Source organism: Podarcis raffonei, chromosome 1, assembly GCF_027172205.1.
Source record: "Podarcis raffonei isolate rPodRaf1 chromosome 1, rPodRaf1.pri, whole genome shotgun sequence".
NCBI lineage: Eukaryota > Metazoa > Chordata > Lepidosauria > Squamata > Lacertidae > Podarcis > Podarcis raffonei.
Window position 1 is genome coordinate 46,786,616 of NC_070602.1, and position 23,236 is coordinate 46,809,851.

At 43.5% G+C, this 23,236-nt stretch overlaps 1 protein-coding gene and 1 long non-coding RNA gene across 2 annotated transcripts in view; one reads left to right on the forward strand and one right to left on the reverse strand.

Annotated features, from left to right (window-relative positions):
• Positions 1–330: 330 nt before the first annotated feature.
• LOC128412030 (uncharacterized) lies at positions 331–1,973 on the reverse strand. Its single transcript, XR_008330019.1, has 2 exons — positions 1,881–1,973; positions 331–638 (listed from the first exon to the last, which is right to left on the reverse strand). It is a non-coding gene; the product is annotated as an uncharacterized LOC128412030 (long non-coding RNA).
• An 815-nt stretch (positions 1,974–2,788) lies between these two features.
• The window catches only part of LOC128412019 (deubiquitinase DESI2-like), a 42,936-nt gene continuing 22,488 nt past the window's right edge, over positions 2,789–23,236 (forward strand). Inside the window, exon 1 of the mRNA XM_053384779.1 lies at positions 2,789–3,230. Coding sequence (XP_053240754.1) covers positions 3,192–3,230 — 39 coding nt within the window. The 5' untranslated portion in view covers positions 2,789–3,191. The remainder of the gene's footprint in view (positions 3,231–23,236) is intronic.

The window sequence follows — 23,236 nt, forward strand, 5'->3', positions numbered from 1 at the left end:
CACAATCCGGCACTTCTGTGCATGCACAAAGTGCAATTTAGCACTTCTGCGCATGCACGAGCACCAAAACCCAGAAGTAACCCATTCTGGTACTTCCAGGTTCGGCGCAGTGCGCAACCTGAAAATATGCAACCTGAAGCGTCTGTAACCCGAGGTATGACTGTACTCTCCCCTTCAGTGGTTTCCTGCAACTGGCATTCAGAAGCTTGCTGCCTCTGCCTGAGATTTTTTCCAGCTTCCAGATCTGAAGTGAGGGCTGGGGGTGAGGGAGTGATATTCACCCCTCTTCAGCCTCTCCCACCAAACCTCAGACGAAAGTCTGCTCCAGTGAGAATTCCAGTGCACATAGCCTGCCCCAACCTTTATTATTCCCATTAATTCAAACCAGTGCTGCCTTTTGCAGCCTGCATTAACCTGACAGAGCATCAAAGAAAGTGGCTGGGTGGACTGAGTGGCTTGCAGTGGTTAGACTGAGCTGTTCCTCTGCAATCTCAAGGGGGCAGGATGGATGGCTGTAGAATCCACATTTCCCAGGTTCTCCAGTCGTATTTCACTCTTGGATGGCACTCAGAGATCCTGTGCTGTCACCCTGCAGACAATATTTCACAAAACAACTTTTGCTGCAGAAAGAAAAGGGGCTGGGAGCAGGAAAAAAATATGTTAGGTCAAAATTATTCAGTCCAAGAGAGTATGATGTCACATAGGATATTACAGTCAATCAATCAATCAATCAATCAATCAATCACAACACTAGGAGTTTGGGATCCAAGCCATCTCCCTTGTAAGCTAGGGAGTTTTGCCATTGAGCTCAGCAGGAGCAGGATTGCATCCTTGGATTTAATGAGTAACCCAACAGATGGGATGTAGGCTGTACACAACACACACACACACACACACACACACACACACACACACACACACACAGAGAGAGAGAGAGAGAGAGAGAGAGAGAGACCTCCTCGTACATCCCATGAAGCACGTCCTTGCATCTTATACATTCTAAGCATTCACTGGGATTAATGAGTCCCTGTCAGTCCTGTATTCTAATTCAGAACACTCCTCCTTTTTTTTTTAAGTAGTGGTGCATAAAATTATCTCCACCATCCTGATAAATCCACTGAAATGTACCCTCTCTGTAGAAAAAACTGCAGAAGAATAAAATGGGTCTCCCCTCGTTCAGAACAGAGAAGCGGGGGGGGCGGGGGGGGGCTTAGGCAGGTGAGCCGGACCTTTTATCCTCAGCATCAATATGCCTGCTGGATCTTGCCATTCCTCAAATGGAAGGTAGGAAGGCTCTCTCTCTCTCTGTCTCTTCTGTTGAATGGTCCGCATGCAGCTGGGGGAAAGCATTCAGCTGTTGCCTGCGAAAGACCAGGGAATGCTGGGCTATGCTGATGTAACAGGCTCTCTGCAATTTTCATTCAGATGTGGTTGGCTGCAAGCTGGCAGCCAGCCTCAGCTACGCCTCCAACTCAGATGAGGTAATCCCAGCTCCCTTTTTTGGCTACTCCAAGCAGGATCTGCGCTTCCCCAGCTTTCAGGTCAGCTTACTCCCCTCCCTGAAATTCACCGGACACAGAAAGACCACCCTCTTTCCTTATCCCCCCCTTTCCCTTCCCTATCTCTTGATTGCACATCCCACTATGTTTTTTTGGGAAGGGGAGGGAGGAGCGATCACAGGAAGAAATATACCGCAATGGATTCATACTTTACTCTGGCCTCCAGGTCCGATTTGAACGGGATTTGCGAGTCTCCGGCAAGGATGCACAGTCCCGCTACACCCCCGCAGCCCTAACTAGCGACGGGATAGGAGAAAGTCCACAACACCCTCCCTCCCCCTCCCCCTCCTTCTGCGAGAAGTCTCAGCTGCTGTGACTGACCTCCTTCCCCAGCTCCTGGTTGTCGAATCGTCTCCCTTCGGAGATGCATCATCTTCGGAGAAGATGGAGTGGAACTCTTCTGCTCTTTCCAGCCACCAAGGGATGCTTCTGTTGAGGCGAGCTGGCGCAGAAATCAGGTGTCTGAGCCTCCAGTGCAAAGTGCTGAGAAGAGCAAAGTCTTTGCGCTCAGGATTTTCCGGGTCACTGCTGTCCTCTCGTCAGCATCTGGAGAGCTCTTTGCACGCGATTCTCGTCAACGGGTCTCCAGTGTGCGGCTCCGAGGAATGGACGGCGCGAGGGACTTCAGCACTCTGGACAGCTCCTCCGCCGAACCGCTCCAGAGGCTGAACTAAATGCTTTTGTTCACGTCCAGCTTCCCTTTAAGAAAACTCATCCCCCTACTGAGTATGGGTCCCCCCACCACCAGAGCCTCAAAGAGTTATCCAAGCCTTTTCTTGCTTTTTTCAAAGAGATCTTATGAGATGGCTTGCTTGCTACAGTTCCCTTGAAGAGCCAAGGTGTTAAGACGTAAACCTCAGGACCCTGGAGAGCTCCCGCAGGTGCCGAAACTTTGGGAACAGAGAAGAGACCCCCAGGAAGCAGTGTGGTGTTGTTGCTTTCTCCTTAGCTGAATTTAAAGGCTCTCTGTGTTGCATAGATGAGCTCTTATTTTGTGTGCAATGCCTGTCAGAGAGCTGTTCTAGTCTAGAAACCTGGTGCTAAGCTTCACTTTAAGGTGTTTTTTTATTATTATTTTACTCTTTACTAGAGCATCTCCCCGCTCCCAATGTCACTCCACACTTTGAACTTCATTATAAATATTTACACTTTGGCTGAAAGTCTGCTCCGGATTCTTCCCCCCACCCAGCCTTTAATCCTCTCGTCTCCCTTCTGTGGTCTCCCCCATTCTGAGAGATTTAGGACAAGGGTTCATCCACAACGCAAACAATCCAGCCCTTTGGTGCTGTTTGGGATTTGCAGTTAGGAGAGAGGCAGGACGGGGTCTGGCTTGAGCATGCTATACAAACGCTGCCACATCAGTCAGTTGCAGTATTAAAAGAGGAAAGCAAGCAAAAGACTGAATGTTCTGTTCGGAGGTGAAAGGGGAGCATCTTTTCCAAAAAAAATTGGCATCAAAGGGCGGGGGAAGCCCTTCTTGGACATCCCCATCACAACAGACTATTCTTCACACAAGCATTTCTTCCCTGTGCAGCTAAGAGTGAAAGAAAGAAAAAAACCCCATCCCTTTGGGCATTGCCACATCTGGCAGGGATTTAAAGGCTTAAAATCCAGCCTTCGCTGCAATCCACAATGGCAAATGAACCAGTGATTTTGAATGTTTATGACATGGTGAGTAAGAAACAATCTGATGCCTCTGTTGGGGTGGTGGTGGTTGGGGGGGCGGTGAGGAAGACGATTCCAGGATGTTGATTGGACAAGAGATTCTATTATGATGAGCCAAGCAGCACAACTCACAGCACTGGCCGGGCTAGATTTTCACAGCCATTGGTGTGACAGGGATGCTGGCGCCGACACTTGCTTCTTTGCTTTTTCACAGCCTGTCAGAGCAAGCTCAAGGTAAAAAGATGACAGGAAATTTTGGGGGAAGACTTTTCATCCTTCCTCTTTAATTTTCAAAAGCCCAACTGGGGATGGGGGGGAGGCAGCGGGAGAGATGTGACAGAATAGCCTGTTTTCATAGCTAGATGCCCTTGACATTCAAGGCGATTAAACACTCTAGACTAGAGAGGAATGGGGAGAGAGATTTAATATGTCAGACCCTCTTGAAACCTGATCTTGTGTGGAAAAAAATACAACAGAGGTCAATGAAGTTTACTCCCTTGTAAGTGTGCAGAGGATTGCAGCCTTCATGTTCACATTCCACATTAGGACCTCAGGAGCATGAGTGAAGTCAGTGGGGACACCTTGATCGAATGGTAGCTGGGGATATCTGAAGATGAATATTGTCACCAGAGGAATACCCTATTTTAAGTAGCAAAGCCTCTATCACTGGGTCCTCAGGGTTCATCTCCTTGTCTCACAACACTGGAACTCATATACAGCCAGTAAAGCCAAATGTTGGATGATTCAGGATGGATAAAAGAAAATTCCTCTTCGCACAGTACGTGGTTAAACTATGGAACTCACTCCCCCAGGAGGCACTGATGGCCTTTAGATGACTAAAAGAGGATGAGACAAATTCATGGAAGAGAAGGGTATATCAATGGCTACTAGCCATGATGGCTATGCTCTGCCTCCATGGTCAGAGACAGTAATGCTTCTGAATACCAGTTGCCAGAAATTGCAGGAGAGGAGAATGCTCTTATGCTCAGGTCCTGCTTGCAGGTTTCCCACAGGCATCTAGTTGGCCACTGTGAGAACAGGATGCGGGACTAGATTTGCCATTGGCCTGATTCAGCAGGCTCTGTATAGGTTTTATAATAAAGCACTTTCTCAGGCAGTGATGCCTATGAGAAACACTCTCTTCAGATTTTACCTAGTTGGAGATTTTGAAACTCCCTTTGCTGTTAACTTTGATCTTTTGTTGTTTTTCTGTGCAGTCCTCTCCTGGTGATGATGGAAATAATTTTGATTAACCCCTATTTTTAAAATGAGATATCAAGGAATAGGGGGTATTTAATATACAGTTTCTCATGGACTCTCAAGGATGACTTAATATATTTCTCTCTTATAAGAATAGGCTTGGCTGTGGTATATAGCCAGTACCTCTTTTAGTGATTTCCCCCCTGCATTTTCTAATCTAATACTCAAATGTTTGTCAGACGTCACAAAACATCATCCAATTTTATTGTCAAATTAGGCCAAGCAGCTGGCTTTTTTTTGGTAAATGCTCATTTTCACCTCTGAAAAATTTATGAAGGATCTGTTACACTAATGAAAGCTAAATTGTAGCAACAAGTCACAAAGCCCTCATTAAAGAATGATGATAAAAGGTTTTTCAGGAATTCCAATCAGAGCAGGCATATCCGAAGTCCGTTTTGGGGGCTTAATCTGACCCACTGGTCAGTTTAATTCAGCCCCTGTGACAGTTTATTTCCTGGGGTAAAATCATAATTTTCTATTCTGAACTTTAATAATAATAATAATTTCTTATTTATACCCCACCAATCTGGCTGGGTTTCCACCAGCCATTCTGGGTGGCTCCCAACAGAATATTAAAAACATGATAAAACATCAAACACTAAAAACTTCCCTAAACAGGGCTGCTTTCAGGTGTCTTCTAAAAGTCAGATAGTTGTTTATTTCCTTGACATTTGATGGGAGGGCATTCCACAGGGTGGGTGCCACTACCGAGAAGTCCCTCTCCCTGGTTCCCTGTAACCTTATTTCACGCAGTAAGGGAACTGGCAGCGCTGGACCTCAGTGTCCAGGCTGAACGATGGGGGTGGAGACGCTCCTTCAGGTATACTGGGCCGAGGCCATTTAGGGCTTTAAAGGTCAGCATCAACACGTTGAACTGTGCTCGGAAGTGTACTGAAAGCCAATGTAGGTCTTTCGGGGTCAGTGTTCTGTGTTCTGTGGTCTCGGTGGCCACTTTAGTTTGGTTACCGTTTCAACATTTTGATAATTTGCATTTTACAGGTTCTGGTATTTATTTATAATTTACTTATACCCCGCCCCCCTTTAGCCAATAAACCTCTTAGAACAACTTACAAAAATCACCTCTGTGGTGGTCCTTTCCCTCAGGGTCACAATATGAAAACACAGGATACACAAGGGAAAAGAAAGGGAGGAGTGACAAGCAAGTTCAAGAACAGGTTCTTAAAGTTACAGCCTATGTCTGTGGCAGTTCTGGATGCCTTAACCTTTATAAAGAGCAGTCTCTCCCTGGAAGCTCTCTTCCGCCAGATCTGTTATGTTGCTATAACTGTGTCCACAAAGCCATCTGTAAGGCAGTGTTTTGTTTTGAAATTGTTCCAGACATTTAAAGGCTCACCATGTGTTGGGTTTATAAATGGCAGGAGTGTGTGTGTGTGTGTGTGTGTGTGTGTGTTTATTATCTATATCTATCTATCTGTCTATCTATCTATCATCTATCTATCTATCTATCTATCATCTATCTATCTATCTATCTATCTATCTATCTATCTATCTATCTATCATCTATCTATATCTATCTATCATCTAATCTATCTATCATCTATCTATCTAGTGATATTTGGGCTGACACACTTCAAAGGGCACTGAACTCTCTTTAAAAAAATCATTGCAAATATAAGTAAACATTTCTAAAGAAAGCAGTCTTGCTTACCCATCTCTTCTTTTTGTTGGCCATAACCAGAATCAGATAAAAATTCTGTGCCATTTTTATGCATTGTTATTTTCAGGACGTACTTAGGGGCTCCCACCAGACTAACTTGGCCTGAAGAGCAGTATGTGTCATGTCAATATCTGTCTGTCTCAATGCTCCCATTGTTTTAAATGTTAGCTTCTCAAATCATGTTGTTTCCCCTTTCTCTTGCATTGTTTGTGCCCTTCCAGTTGGAAACTGCACCCAGAAAGTGTGATTTATTTTCAAGGATTAACTCAAGCCCCATCTCCCATTTTAAGCCAAAGGAACACATTAGGAGCTTCTCGTCTCAATTTTTTTAGGAGGTACTTGAAAAATTACTGCAACGAATGCTCTTAAAATATACTTATTTGCAATATTAGTCATTAATAAAGAGATTGATTTATAATTCTTTGCAAAATGAAATACAAATCTTACGTTGTATTTAGTGAGAAATAAACACTTGTGTACTCAATTAAGTTTGCTCCCTGTTAAAAAGGTAAAGGTAAAGGTACCCCTGCCCGTACGGGCCAGTCTTGACAGACTCTGGGGTTGTGCGCCCATCTCACTTAAGAGGCCAGGGGCCAGCGCTGTCCGGAGACACTCTCGGGTCACGTGGCCAGCGTGACAAGCTGCATCTGGTGAGCCAGCGCAGCACACGGAACGCTGTTTACCTTCCCGCTAGTAAGCAGTCCCTATTTATCTACTTGCACCCGGGGGTGCTTTCAAACTGCTAGGTTGGCAGGCGCTGGGACCGAGCAATGGGAGCGCACTCCGCCGCGGGGATTCGAACCGCCGACCTTTCGATCGGCAAGTCCTAGTTAATGCTCCCTGTTAATTGTGTTTAAAACTGTAGCTTTAGGAAGCTCCTGGGAAGATCAGCTGAGGAGCTGTTGGATCCCATTGATCTCCTCCACAGCAGGAGAGGGAGGTTTATGTACAGAGAAGAGAGGTCTGTTGCTGGGAGTCTCCTAGTGGACAACTTCACTGCCATCACTGTTCCATGGGCAATGGTGGCGGCCAAAACAGTGTGTATCAGAGGAGGCCATGGATCTGCAGGTTCCTAAGTCTCCTTGTTTCCATCACACTCCCCCAAACTGGTCGCAAAACTACACCAGTCCTGGAGCTGGCTTAGATTATTTATTACATTGTATCCAATGTTAGTCCTGCTCAAAGTACACCCCTTGAAACTAATAGGCATGGCTGGCTTACATCTGTTAATTTCAGTGATTAGTTAGATACAGCCCAAAGTGATCAATGAGAGGGTTTGGGGTTTTTTAAACTTGACCACAGCAAAAAAGAAGAAGAAGAAGCTACTTTCCTTACCTTGCACCTCATGGGCATGCACTGAAAGCTTAAGGAGTGGTTGTTTCTCTGCCACAGAATCACCCACCATTCCCATTTCAGGATTGATCTGCCCAAATGCAGTCCCTAAACAACTTGGGACCAAGTTACCTAAGGGACTGCCTCACTCCACATGTCCCTTCCTTGCAACTGCAATCCTCATGTGGGACACTGCTGAGAGGTCACTTAGTTTGTACTATAAACTGAACTTTTAGTGTTGCAACTCCAGACCTCTACAATCAGTTACCAGCTGAAATTAGACTGGGGCCTAGTATCTTGACATTTTAGTAGCCACTGAAGATATTTTTGTTTTAGAAGGCTTTTCCTGAAGTATGACTCAGTCATTTTATGGCATATGAATTGCACAATTGTAATAATTTGTGGTTTCCCCCCCTTTTAATAATCTGTATCGTTTATATTTTATCTCTTTTTGTCTTATTGTACACCACTTTAGTAGCTTTTGTGTGGCACAGTTTATAAATCTGTAAAATAAGTAAATAAATCCTATTTATGTGAGTCCCATTAAATTCAGTGGGGCTTACTCCCATGTATGGGGGTATAGGATTGCAGCCTTAATGTGTAATATAGTAAGAGCAGAATGTGGCTTGCTCTGAATTTTGCTTGCTATTCCTTCCTTAGATTTCCACCCCCTTAATTTTTTTTTTTAAATCAACAGTTAATTGTTCTGGAATTAATAGTATGCTTTCCAGATGGATTCATTTTACTACTATATTAATTGCTTCATTGTTTTTTGTTTTTTTATGAAGGTAATGGTTCCCTCAGGTGTGAGACTGGTAGCAGTAGTAGTAAATGCTGAAGCCTAGTTATGTGTTTTGCCTCCAGATTGTTACAGCTCAAATAGCATGGTAACACTGCCCCTTCAACTACAGAATTCCTCAGGGCACCATTTTGTCCTGAATGTTATTTAACATCTACAGTATATTAAACTGTTGGGAATCGCCGGTAGGGATACTGAAGCATGGTGTTGTCCATACTCTGATGACATGCAGCTAACATCTGATTCAGGAGAGTCTGGACAAGCCCTGGTTCAGTGCCTTAACACAGTGGTGGACTGAATGCAATAAACTGAGTTTGAATCTGGGAAAATGGAGGTTCTATGGGTAGGTGGCTCCCACGTGGAGAATATACACCAGTTGCCAGTATGGACGCTTCCTCCAATGGCCTAGGTACGTAGCTTGGAAATGCCAAGTTTCTGATTCAGATCCAAGTTGGTCCAAGTTGATTCAACCCTCTTTCCAGGCAGGATCTGAACTGAATCTTATATTCAGCACATACTCCTATTTGATACACAATGATCATGCATCATGGCAGACATATATCTTTGGATTGGGAAAAGCTGTGAAACAACAGTTACAAAACAGTAACTGCTTAGTAGTGTAACGGTGACTATTGGAAGCGGGGTGACATCCAGGGATAGCAATTAACATGAATTTAAAGCTCTGTCTTGCCTGGGAAAGAATATCACTTGACTGTGTAACAGGGGAGCACTTTAGCCACAGGAAAGCATAGCCTAAGGACAAAAGTTCAATTAATGGCCTCTGTGCACATATGAAATAGCCGCTTCATGAAGCCCTGATGTCTTGTCTATTCAAGGATTCTAACTGTTTATCTTCATTGTGCTCGACATACACAAGAATGAAATGCCACATCTTTAATGAAATGTTAACAAATGACACCTATAATATTTTTTTCCTGTCACATCAAGTAAGAACTCACAACCACTCACCTTTCCTTTACTTAAATAAGGCAATGTAGGAGAAGAACATATTAAGTTTCCTGTGCAGACAAGAAACCTGTGAAGGGTGGGGAACAGGTGATTCATTGGATGGCTAATTGAAATTGTGGGCTTAACAATGGCATTTTTGTCTCCAACTGGATCAACCTGAATCCAAAATTCTCTGAAGATTTCTTTTAATGGTTAACCTGTGGCTGCCGAGACAGAAGGCAAATGAAAAGAAAATCCCTGGACTCTGAAGGTCTGGTAGCTTCAGTTGCTCCTGTCAGCCCAAGAAAGTAATTCATATCCAGCTAGGGAAGTTTTGGTTTAAAAGAAAGAAATAATTATCAGCAGTAGGTAGTGTATGGAATAGCAATCAGTTGTAAGTCAGGGAGCTGTCAGGATTCAAGCCTGCCTAAAATAAAGCCTAATTCACAGACCTAAGGGCCTATCTAGTGTAATATGGATAACAGCTATAATAGCAAATAGTGATGGGGCAAATTTGCACCGAGTGGTTCAGGGGGAGAAGATTCAGAATACAAACTCCCCAAGTTCAAAAAGCCTCTGCCCATTTTTTAGCCAGCCTAGCCCCCTTTGAATTTGGGTTCACCTCAAAATGTGTTCCCCCACCAGCCATTCATCCTAGATGCTCTCCAAGCAAAGCAAATTATCTTCAATAAGGGGCAGGAGGTAACCAGTAGTGAAGAGGACTTAGCAGTTGAGAAGATTTTTTCCTTCTTCATTGGAAAGGACACTCCTGAGTGTTGTGTCCAATCAGGGAGAATGGGATTTGTAGTTATAGAGGTTATAAAAAACTGTCCTTTTCCAACAAGCCTTTTAAGTAGAGATCTTTCCTAGTCTGCATCTGTACTTGAATGGTTTTTATGTGTTTTAAGATGTTTTAATATTTGTGTATTTGCTGCCCTGGGCTCCTTTGGAAGAAAAGACAATATATTATTATTATCTGATTGGTCAACTACATATTTGTATTTTAAAATATTTCAGATTTTGAAGACTTGACTGTTTGCCATGCCTTCTTGTGACTCAAATAATCTCAGTCTAGATTTTAAAAATGTCCTTAGCTTTCAATAAACCCAGATCTAATAGCAGGAATTATTCTGAAGAGCTGCACCTCTTCATGACAATGTCAATCTCTGCTAGCCAGGAATTGTGTGTTTCTTTGGACTTCAAACAAAGTTCGGACAAACCATATATCCTTATAGTAAGTGGTATAACCAGCTTGGGATGGTGTTTTATTTAATATGCTACCTTTCAATTAAAACAAAACAAATCTCTTGAGGTGACTTCCAATTAAAATAGACAAAAAACATCATAAAAACACCATCAAATCCAATACTACAACAGATCAATAAACCAGCAGAAAGCAATGGTAACATCATCATAAAACCGCATAGCAATAAAATACAGAAGTGGCAGTAAAAACCATCAATGATAATTTATGGGCATATTGAATAGTTTTAACCTGGCACCTATAGCTCATCAGGACTGCCAAGTGAATATCCTTGGGGAGAGTGTTCCACAGTAGGGGCATCACTACAGAAAATTCTTATCCCCAGACTCTACCCTTTCAACCTCCAATGGCAGGGGAACCTAGGTCAGGGCCTCCAAGGATGATATTCAAATAAGGCAAGTTTATATGGCATCAGGCAGTCATTTCCATAAGCAACTGTTTATAGTGAATATGTTTCATACTGGTATATTGTAGAAGTCATATTGTATCTGTAGTTGTGGTTTTTTAAAAAATCTGATACGTTTCTGAGTCACTCTGTGCTCTGTGTTCCCCATTCACTTTTATGAGAAGCTTTAAATTGTTCACTTTTGGCAAAAGTAGATAAAATTTGCAGACACAGGAGCCATTCTAGAGTGGATTGACGTAGCCTGCCAAATTACAGGCAACTATCTCTGGTGTGGGTGTATGACACCTTTAATTTTTAATTTTGAAAAAACAAAGGAAAAATCTGTGGCTCATTATATTTTCTGCCAGAATCGTACTGAAACTCCAAAATTCATATTAGTTTTGTATTTTTGAGAGGTGGGTGTCTTTTGTGGGGCTTGCCTCTTATTCTTTCTTACCTTAAAACAATTAAGAGGTGTTTGAGTGGTTGTACACTTTTAAAAACATTAGCAGCTTCACTCTAGCTGGCTTAGCTTTCTGGTATCCTTCAATATGAAGGATCAATGGAAAAGTAACACACAGTGATTTTATGACCTACTTTAATTTCTTTTCCTGGCACAACACATGAGTGATTTGCTCATTGATCAGGACTCACTGAACCACCTACAATATAATTAGCATGAGCAAACAACAATGGCCATTGAATTGCACTGATGATGCTCAGTTGGGGGTAAACCTGAGTTCTGGAGTGTACCACTTTGAATGGCAGGATAGTGTTCACATGACTGAAAGGAGAGAAAAGCCCTGCACACAGGAAACATAACTGTCAAGGAGACAGAGTCTAGTCCACCTTGCTATGTTACTAAGCGCGCGTGCGCACACACACACACACACACACACACACACATTAAGTCATGTGAGCCCCATCTTATGGTCCAAAGTGGAACGTTTACCAAATCATCCACTGTGCGGGGAATTTAGTCTGTAATCTCCAGGACATTTTGGGTAAGTCTATGCTGGAGGAGGGCGGAAGGCAAGAGAGAATTCTAATTGTATGAGAGACTCAGGGGTGTCAAATAAAGAGTCATAGAATCATAGAGTTTGAAGGGATCCTCAGGATCATCTAGTCCAACCCCCTGCAATGCAGGGATACACAACTCTCCCATACAGGGATTGAACCTGCAACCTTGGCATTATCAGCACCATGCTTTAACCAACTGAGCTATCCAGGTGTAAAGTTAGTCTTCCACAAAGTGAATGTGGGACCTATGACTGTTTAACTAATTTAGGGTTGTAATTTTGCTTCCTAATATGACAGTGTGGTTGTTATGCTGCCAGAACCAGGAACGTTAAGTTTTAAACCTAATTCTGAAAAGCACTATTCATTCCAATGGATTGTATGCTGGCCCAGTCATGCCCTTCCTCAAAAGACCCTATTCAAGCCATGTGAGATTCAGTCCCTGGCATCTCCAGGTGGGGCCGGAAAGACTCCTGCCACAAACTCTGGAGATCCATGACCGGTCAACTGAGACCATATTGAGCTAGATGGACCAGTGGCCTGACTCTGTGTAGGCATCTTCCTATGTTCCTATCTTGAAGTCATCACATGACAAAGAGTCCTTGGTGATGGGCACTGAGCTGCAACACTAGGGAGGTGGAATGGCTAAAGCTTCAACTGATATTTGTGTTGCCCTCAAATGGATCAATCCTACCTTTTCTGGGAATTGACAGCCCCATGAGACTGAAAACAAATCTACAATATCTTCCTCCAAATAACATTTCCCTCGGGGGTATGTTCAGCTTTTGGCTTTGCACAGCCCGTGCTCTTGACTGCAGTGCCATCAGCCCATCGGTCATGGCATGTGATTGTTATGGACACCCATTAGCCTAGAGCTGGCAGGTTTCCCTCTGGTCATTGCTTGGGGAATAACATTAAGCCAAACTTGTTTCGGCTGCTAAGGGCAAAGCAGCCAAAGGGCACCCTAATCCACTTGAAGACAAATGGGGGTAATGCTAAACCACAAGCATTTTGGAAGTCTCAGTCACCGCCCATCTCTAATTACTAGATAAATCACTACTGAGAACAAACTATGACACTATCCCCCTCCCTCCCCAAAAATAAAAAAACTGATTAATAAATACGGAAAGGAACTGGAAGATTCTCACTGAAGATGACGCTGGCGTGTCGTTAGTGTGTTTCAAACATGGGGAGATAGCGAGATATAAATGCAATCCTTGCTGGATTTAATGAGCTACATTGCGTGGGTGGCTGCATAATACCATCCAGAGCCTCTTCTGTCACTGATGGAGAGATTATGCTTAGCAACATCGCCTGGCAACCAATCACAGCGTCATGCGTTGCAGGAATATCACTTCTGCTAAAAGAGAATTAGATATTACGGTCATTTGCAGCGTAGTGTACTGTGGGCCACTTTAGAGTATAGGACCCCCAGGCTTGCTATCTCAGTCTACGCAAGCATGAATTGCTTTGCCTGCTTGGGTGGTGACCAGACAAATGCGTAGACATGTAGCAATGTACATGGTCATCCTTCAAGAAGCTGCGCACTGCTCCTTGATTTGCTTTTTCTTTTGTAAGTAAAGAAGCATTTTCTGCCTATGTTTATAGGTATATACAGTGGTACCTCGGGTTAAGAACTTAATTCGTTCTGGAGGTCCGTTCTTAACCTGAAACTGTTCTTAACCTGAGGTATCACTTTAGCTAATGGGGCCTCCTGCTTATCGCCGCGCCGCCAGAGCATGATTTCTGTTCTTATCCTGAAGCAAAGTTCTTAACCTGAGATACTATTTCTGGGTTAGCGGAGTTTGTAACCTGAAGCGTCTGTAACCTGAAGTGTATGTAACCTGAGGTACCACTGTATCGTTATATAGGGTAAAACACTTATATATAAAAGCTAACCTCTGTTGCTTACACATATGCAGGACTGGCCCTACTGTTAGGAAGAGTGGGGAGATTGCCTCAGGCAATCGATGTGAGGGGCAGCCCAGCTGTTCCCCCCTACTAGAGGTCAGACCAGTGTGGATCATGCACCTTGCTCTTCACCCGCCAGAACTAGACTGCTGCCCTCTGGTATGGAGAAAGATACCATACAAGCCAGCATTAAAGTCAGATTCAACTGAACATCTCATCTTCACCTTGGGCAACAAAATGTTTTAGGTTAGCCCTGTAGAGAGGTAGACATATGTTTGTATCCCGGTTGTATGTTTGTATGTAATGATTTGAATGGGGCTGAAATGCACAACAACTGCAAGTTTTATTGGATGGAACTACTGTAATTATCTTGACCCATCCCCATTCGGGTTCAGGCCTGGCTATGTGACTAAATCAGCCTTGGTCGCCCTGACAGATGACCTTTATCAGGAGAAGGAGAGGGTGTGTGCAACCCTGTTAGTCTTTCTTGATCTCTCGGTGACTTTTGATACCATTGACCATGATCTCCTCCTGGTGAGATTGGTATTGGAAGCACTTAAAAAAATAATTCACTTTCGTTCCCATCCTATCTCCAGGGTCAGTTGCAGAGAAGAGTATTGGATGGTTTTATATTGGCTTCCTGAGAGTTGTGCTGTGAGGAGCACAGCGTACCATCTTGCTTCCAGTGCTGTTTAACATCATTAGGAGATTTGAGGTGAGGCGTCATCAGTGTGCTGATGGCACCTAAATCTATTTCTCTGTGACATCCAATTCAGGAGAGGCTGTGCAAGCCCTGGACTGGTGCCTGGACTCAGTGGTAGCTGGATGAGGGCCAAGAAAGTGTCTCTGAATCTTGGCAAGGCAGAGGCTCTCTGAGTAGGTGGTTGCTGAGTCCATATAGTTGGCAATTGCCTGAAGGAGCAGGTTCATAGTATAGGTTCATAGTATAGGGGTGCTTTGGGAGCCATCTCTGTCGTTAAAAATCCAAAAGTGACCTCAAAAGCTAGGAGTGACTTTTACCAGCTTTGGAATGAAATTCAAAATGTACACTGATTTACTATCTGTTCCCTTAGTATTTTATTATTTCTTTTTATTCTAAGCTAGTCAGCCAAAAAAGCCCTCAGTGGACTAATGACCAATAACTAAAATTACATACAAAATTACAAATAACTGGGGCATGGAGAATCACAACAGCAATATTAGCAATTTAACAAAATGCTTTCCTGAATGAGTACTATACTTATTTCAGATTTTCCAAATTTAAAGAAATGTTCAAAAAAGAAAGCAAGTGGATGGCGTCTAACTCTAGACAGTGATTACACTCATTTCCCAGGCTATTTTTCTGCTGTTATCTGACCAAAATCACTATGTGATGTGCAGAAACTGAGATAAAATAAGATCTCACAAATAGGATCAGCAAAATTACTATATTTCTTCTTCTTGGGGACTTTTGAAAAAGTGCAGCAATTCTGGGCCTCCCACAAATATCAGAACAATTTCTCTGGATGCTTCTCCTGCAAATGTAGTGATAGCCACCAACCTGGAGGGCTTTAAAAGAGGATTAGACAAATTCATAGAGGATGAAACTATTTGTGGCTACTAGCCATAAGGGCAATGTTCCACCTCCACCATCGGAGGCAGTTTGCTTTTGTGCACCTGTTGCTGAAAATTACAAATGGAGAGAGTGCTCTCATGCTCAGGTCATCTTTCCATGCTCATTGCCAGCTTTCTATAGGCATCTGGCTGTCATCATCCTCATGCTCATCATCCTCATAGCAGTGGTTGGCCACTGTGAGAACAAGATGCTGGACGAGATGGGTGTTTGGTCCAATTTAGCAGGGCACTTCTTATGTTCTAAACACTTTGCTTCTCCAAAGACAAGCACCTTAAAAGAGGGAATGCTTTATACACCCACTAATAAAAGGTCGATGTATCACTTACATCTGAAATATAAAAAAAACAGGTGTAAGCACCTTGAATTCCCTTTGGCAAAAAAGGTAGGCTATAAATATTGTTATTGATAATAGGCCCTAACAATAAAGCATCAATGGCAACAAAGTACTTATAACTGGTCAATTAATCAGAGGCAGTTAAAAGAGGAATAACTTTGGAAGCGGGGGGGGGGGAGTCCTGAGGTTCAGGGAACCCCATAAAGGTACGGATTGATTGTGGGGTTTGGGTGTGTGTGTAAAAAACTGTGTTTTATTTTTGAAACTTTGAAAAAATTGGGGTGGGGGGGAATAACTGGGTGGGAAATATAAAGAGTTCTGCCTAGAGGTTTATGCTCTACAGGCAATGTGGAGAAATGGAACTGGGAGCAATAGGGAGCTTACTTAATCAATTAAAAGGGACTTTCCAGAAGGGCTACAATATTGTACAAATTTAGGCTGCTGAAATCCTATAGAAGTCAAGGTAGCCTGCACCATTGCAAAATCTGCTTCTTTATACCTCAGATGAGTAGGTGCAGAAGGGGATGGCACCCCCCCTTCCATAGTTGTACAGAAGAAGGCATTTCAGCAATCTACACTAGCTGAAATGCCCTCCTCTGCACAACTATTCAAAACAGAGCAGTCCTGCATTTTTTCCCCTTTGCATCTGGCTACCTATAGAGCCAATTAGACAGGGTAGCACTGTGCTAGATGATGTGCAGAATGCAGAGGTGTCATGGCCCCTGCACGTTCCTGCATCTTTTGAACCCCCTGTGCCTCTGGTGAAAGTAGAAGGCTTGTTAGTCTGTGGAAGACAAATGGCCTTTGATATTGTTTCTTCTAAGTCTGCAAGTAAATAAAGCCCATATTCTGTCCTTTGCAGGTAGCTCATAGACTCGTAGAATAGTAGAGTTGAAAGGAACCCTGAGGGTCATCTAATCCAACCCCCTGCGATGCAGGAATCTCAACTAAAGCACCAGTAACAGGTGTCCATCCAGCCTCTGCTTAAAAATATCCAAAGAAGTCTTCTGTAGTAGTTTGGATTTCCCAGTAGGAAACCACTGCTGTTGGTTGTAAGCTACTTTCCAGGTGCTTAAACATAAACATGCAGGTGCTTAATTTATAAATCTTGCTTCAGAAATGAGGCTTGTGGAGGAAAAGATGGGTGAGGGCTGGAGCAGTAAATAGCAAGGAATGGAGCAATCTGTTAATGCACCTACGACTGTAGCCATTTCCTTTTTTGCTGTGCTCCTTCTAAGATAGACAGACCACATGTCTGACCTAACAAGAAGGTTATTCTATTAATAACAATAATATACAAGAAGGTTGTATATTAATTCCAACCACCATACATTCCATTGCAAGGTTTTGCACTATTGCCCAGTTAGACATAGTGTGCAGAAAGGAATTTGCTTGCATTTGTTCCTTGTCCGTTGGAGAAAAATCCAAATCCTCTCCTGGATTTGATTTTTCAATTCACTTGGAGGAGGAGGATTATTATTTTTACCACCCACACAGTCATCAGGCCCAGTCTTTCCTTCCACCCTGCTACCACCTGTTAAGGTTATAATATCTTTGGTGTTTTTCAGTAGCTAAAAACCAATGTACTATTGATGGCTCAGTTCCTTTCCAAGTTTATCCCATCTTCTATGCACAACACAGTATGTCAGTGTGTTTCCAGAGAGTATCAGAAGGGGGATATGATATCCAGTACATGTGTACCTAGGTGCATAATATTTTGAAGGTGTAAGCCTATTTGAGTCTGTGGAATGGGTAAATTTTAAATTAACAACAAACTGATAATATCTTTGCTCACCAGCAAGGAGCTCTTTGAATGACAGTCTTTTTAATCCATCTAATTACAGAATCTTGGAAGGCAGGTAAGCAGATGCCAATCAGTGCAGTCAAAATTTCATTATACAAACTATAAATTATTTCTTCACAGGGCATTTATATATCATGTTAGTTGGTTCACACACTCGACATACATTATCTTTGTAGATTTATGACAGCCTTGTAAGGTAGGCCTGGCAGGCAGAACCAAAATCTTGGCTGCTCTATGAGTAGCCCAGTCTGCACAAAACAACAAATTGGCCTCAGCCAAAGGCAGACTGCACCTGGCTGGTATGGAGGCATGAGACAGGCAGAAGCAGGTGGAACAGAGGGAGGAAGGAGGAGAGAAGAGTGAAGAAGACAATAAAAAGGACAGTGAAGTTTCTCTCAGCAACACGCTGCCCAGCCGCAAACTAAGGGGAGACGATTTCTTTACACAGCATTTAGGCATCATATACCATTTCACCACCTGCAAAAACAAAACACCTAAATTAGGCAGCTGAAATCAAGAATGCTTAGTAGCATGCACACCACACAACCATTTCAAAGCACATTGAAAGCATGCGCAAAGCATGCAGCTCCCCCCAAAAGGATCCTGGGAACTGACATTTGCCAAGGGTGCTGGGAATTGTAGATTGGTGTGGGGTAAGATACAGTTCCCAGGATTCTTTGAGGGTAGCCATGTATGGTGTGGGAAAGACTTTGGAGTGTTCAGTTGTCTTAGGGAAACAAATTCAGAATGTGCTTTCGTTCTGACCAGATGACTTTAGCGCCTAGCTCTGGCTGGGAGCTGTTGAGGTGGTGGTGGAGTGGGCAAACCAAAATCAACCTGACAAGCCAGAAATCTGCCTGGCACTTTCAGGCAGGGAAAGGCCCAACCGCAGAGGAAGGCCATGTTTAATGACATCTCTTGAAAGCTCTGTCCTGCATGAAACCCTTGCCGAAGACCCGCAGACATTGTGCCTCACCCTTCGCTTTCTGTTGGGAGCTGCTGGGCTATAGAACAGAAAAAGTGAGTTTGCCCCCACCCTCAAAAAAACACCCCATTTAGAAAACTGCAGGTTAGATGCAGAGAGTTCTTTGCAATCACATTTCCCTTGTCACAAAGGCTGTGGCGGTGGCAGCTCTGCGCCTCGGGGAATCGCTCTCCGCGGCGGCTAAATACTTGTCGAAGACAAAGGCCGAGAACAGGTGCGTGGGCCAGTTCCTAGCAAAGCCGGTCCCCTGTGCATAAAAGGGAACCTCTTTTCGAGGGAGCTGGAACAAAGGGGAATCAAGCATAAAGCCTGGAGGCCAGGGGCACAGCTGCCTCTCCCGCCGTCCCCTTCCTCGCCCCGGAGGGCGGCTGGAGGGCTTTGGAGGGGACAGGCTGAGTGGCAGCTCCTAATTGCCTTCGGAAGGGGAATTTTAACAGACAGATCCTTTCTCTCCAAAGCTCAGTGGGGTGGGGGGCTTGGAAATCTGGCAGGGGGAGGTGAGAGATGAAGGCTGGCCAGAGAGGATCCACAGTTGCCCATAAGATACTTATTTACCTGACCTTGACACAAAAGCTCTGCTCACGCACTATGTAAAAGGACGAAAGTTTACGGCCTTCCCTCCCTCCTTTTCCTCCCCACTGCTCTTTCCCTCCAACCCCATGTTGCCTACAACAGTAAGGTCTCACACCGAAGGCCACTGACTTGTACGAAGGACTCTCTGATTTGAAAACAGGACGTACTTTTGTGACCCAAGAAAACTTCTAACAGCACTGCTCCATAAGGAGCAGGGGCTGGAGGGAGCCCTGGCTGAAGTGAGGGCCACCTGACGGGGCCCAGTAAAACAATAATATTAAATAGAGCTCTTCACTTCTCTCTCCATGGGTGCAGCTAGATCCTTTTAGAGAGTCTGGGGTTAGTGGTCTAATGGTGAGATGGGTGCTCTTGATAGGGTCATTGCTTGAGAGCCAATGTGGTGTAGTGGTTAAGAGCGGTAGTCTCGTAATCTGGGGAACCGGGTTTGCGTCCCTGCTCCTCACATGCAGCTGCTGGGTGACCTTGGGCCAGTCACACTTCTTTGAAGTCTCTCAGCCTAACTCACCTCACAGAGTGTTTGTTGTGGGGGAGGAAGGGAAAGGAGATTGTTAGCCGCTTTGAGACTCCTTCAGGTAGTGATGAAGCGGGATATCAAATCCAAACTCTTCTTCTTCTTCTTACATGGGGAAGGGCCAGAGTGGTAGGGCAACTGCTTTGCATGCGGAAGGTCTCAGGTTCAATCTCACACAAGCCCAGGTAGAAGCAGGAGAGATGCCTGTCTGAAACGCTGCCATGCAGTGTAGACAGTTTTGAGCTAGATGGATGAGTTGTTTGACTCCATGTAAGGCAGCATTTCTATGGTCCAAATGGCGGCAAGCCAGGTCTGCTGTATTTGCCCTCACCCCCAGTCTGCTGAGAGGGCCTTAAACTTCTACCCCAAAGTCCCGCCCTGCTGATGCCACTGACTTCTGTGCACACTTCAGTGGAAGTGTGGAAATACTCTTCCTAGACAGTGAGAAGTGCCACCCCAAGTCACATACTTCCATTTTTTTCTCACTTTTTAACTTGGTTGTGAAAATTAAGATACTGTAGCCTCAAGGGTACAAATAATGAAGGACAGCAATCAGGGAAATGCCAGCACCAGAACACAACCAAAAAGGTATCCATTGCTGATCTAGAGGCAAATGGAACGAACCCTGGAGTTTATAAGCTGTTTATTATTATTTATTTTTTTAAAGATTTAATAATATTGTTCTTATTAGTTGTGGTTGTGTATTCTATGTTATTGCCTGTAAACCAGTCTGTTGCTCAAAAAGAAAGAAAGAAATTAAGATTAATATATAAATGAAATGATGAAAATGCATCAATAAATGGTGTGCCTTGCAAAATTAGCATGGTTCACTCATTCTCTGACGAGGACAGAAGTGTGCACATGTGAGTGGTCAGTGGATTTGCTCCCTTAGGAAAATTAATGTAAATTGTGCAGCTATTTTTACATGCAGAAAATACTTCTGTCCTTCACCACATTATGCAACAGCATTCTTTCAACCCTTGGGTGCCTCTGGAAAGAGGAAAAGAGCACTGCCCCTGTTTTACATACCTAATGCATCATTAAGTTATGGTCTTTGCTGCCACAAGATGCAGTGATGGCCTTTAGATGGCTTTAAAGCAGTGAAGGGGACTTCAGATTGTGACCCAGACTTCAGCTGCCACCGTGCTTGACCACTGGCTATGCCTGACCAATTTTGGCATTGCACATGGTGCCAATGAAATTTTAAAGCCCAGAGTTTGCCACTGCTGATTGTGCGCTTCCCACGATGCTTGACTACTATGGGCCATTGGCCAGATGAGCTCTTCTTATGTTCTTAATGCGTGAAATGAATCTATTACAAAGCATTGTGTCAGAGATGAGGTGATATCTTTTTTTACACATGATTATTAGTTAACACACTCTTGATGGCTTGATGCTGCAGTCATCAAGTGATGAGCAAGCATGTGAGATCCAGACTTATGTTCCCTTAGGGATTTACATAGGTCATCATTATGGGGTCATGCTTGATGTCTTCTCTAAATATTTGCATTTATTAGTTAATTCTTGCTGGACACATTTGATCAGTAAGTACAAAGAAATTTGCTTACCTGATAAAGACAGTTCATTTAAATTGTAAACCATGCCACTGGGAACAGAGCAGATATGATTCTACACTTTGCTTTCTACTTAAATGAGACAAGACTGTGAGTGAGACTTCACTAGGAATAATTGAGACATTAAATCAATTCCTTTATAAATTCCTGCAGGCAAAAATGGGTGGAGACAGAGGGGAACAAAAAAGTATTGAGTGTATGCAATTGTATTTTTATTTTTTTACATTTCCATATGCATTCTCCCCTCGCTGGTAATGGCTTTAAAGATCCTGGAAATGTATACTTAAGCAGTACGTGTAGAAGAATATGCTGCAAAGTAATTGCATGTCACAGTGGGAGACTTTGAAGAGAGTTATATATTTATACCGTATGAGTGTAGACCTGGGCTGGTGAGGGACAGGGGAGAATGTGTTTTGCATAATTTTTTCCTGCCTTTCGCTCTATCCAATTTTTTCCTGCCACTCCAGAAGAAGAAGAAGGAGACGATCAAAGAGAAGGCCTTCCCCCTAATTCCACCCCCTACTCCATTTTCTCATCTGATCCAGCAAAGCATGGCTGTGCATGGAAACAGGTTTCCTAATGCGTAGCACTTACTGGATCAGGACCAGAGACCTACTGTGACCACGAAGTGTTGATTCTCCCTAGCTATACAACATGGCATTTAATGACCCATGCAACTTGGATACAAATCCAAGTGAGCAGGGTCTCAGTGTGCCAATTGGCGCCCCCTCCCCTTGTAAAAAAGTCCATCAAGTGACTCTTTGTGCATCATCTGTGCCAAGTCTAATAGTGACGCTTGAGGAATTCAGTATCTGTTAATTCCAATGCAAACCTTCTTGATCTGCAGCTCCCGGTTTTTGCAGTTCTCTGAATTTTGTGATACACTTCTCAGCTCAAAAATAACAAAATGCACTACAAATACATATTTCAGAATAAAATATATTTACACGTGTGCACATTGAGATAAAGTATTATTTTGAATGACTTTCCATGAGGCATCCTAAAGCAATTTTAGAATAACAGATATAAAACAGTTGCATCTCAAAAAACACTTAAAATGAATTGCATATGTAAAAACAATTTTTGAAAAATTATAAATATAAAAACAGTTTAAAGCAAGTACAACACACACACACACACTCAATTCAATTCAATTCAATTCAAAGACGGATACCAACTGGGGTAAAGGTTTTAGAAGGCTTCTTGAAAGGCTACTTTAGCAGGCACTGAAAAGGCATGTGTCTAATATGCAGTGGCAGGGAGTTCCAAAGGGTAGGTGCTGCTACACTCTGTGTTTGATTTTGACATCGTGTGGAGCAGACCTCCTGGTAGGATGGTACAGTGGTACCTCAGGTTAAGAACTTAATTTGTTCTGGAGGTCTGTTCTTAACCTGAAACTGTTCTTAACCTGAGCTACCACTTTAGCTAATGGGGCCTCCCGCTGCCACCGCGCCGCAGAGCAGGATTTCTGTTCTCATCCTGAAGCTAATTTCTTAACTATTTCTGGGTTAGCGGAGTCTGTAACCTGAAGCGTCTGTAACCTGAAGCGTCTGTAACCCGAGGTACCACTGTATCTGCAAGATGTCCTCTCCTGCAGAATGCTGGGATTGGTTGGGCATGCAGGGGGAAGAGATGAGATTTTAGGCATCCTGGTTCTAACCTTGAACCTAACCCAGTAGCCAATTGGCAGCCAGTGCAATTCCTTCAACTGGCCTAATATGACGGTAAGATTCCCCTGCAGAGAGCAGTTGAGCTGCCGAATTTTGCACTACCTGCAGCTTCTAGGGCAGCCCTTCGTAGAGCGCATTGCAGTCATCCAGTCTGGAGGTACATTAGTATCTACATATGTATTTGAAAACATGCTCTGTGACAAAGCATTTAAATATAAATGTTAAAAACTTATCTAAATAAAAATGTCCAAGGGAACTGAAGTCAGACCATTGGTTCATGTAGCCAGGATTGTCGAGGCTGAATGGCCATGGTTCTCCAAGTTTTTCGGCA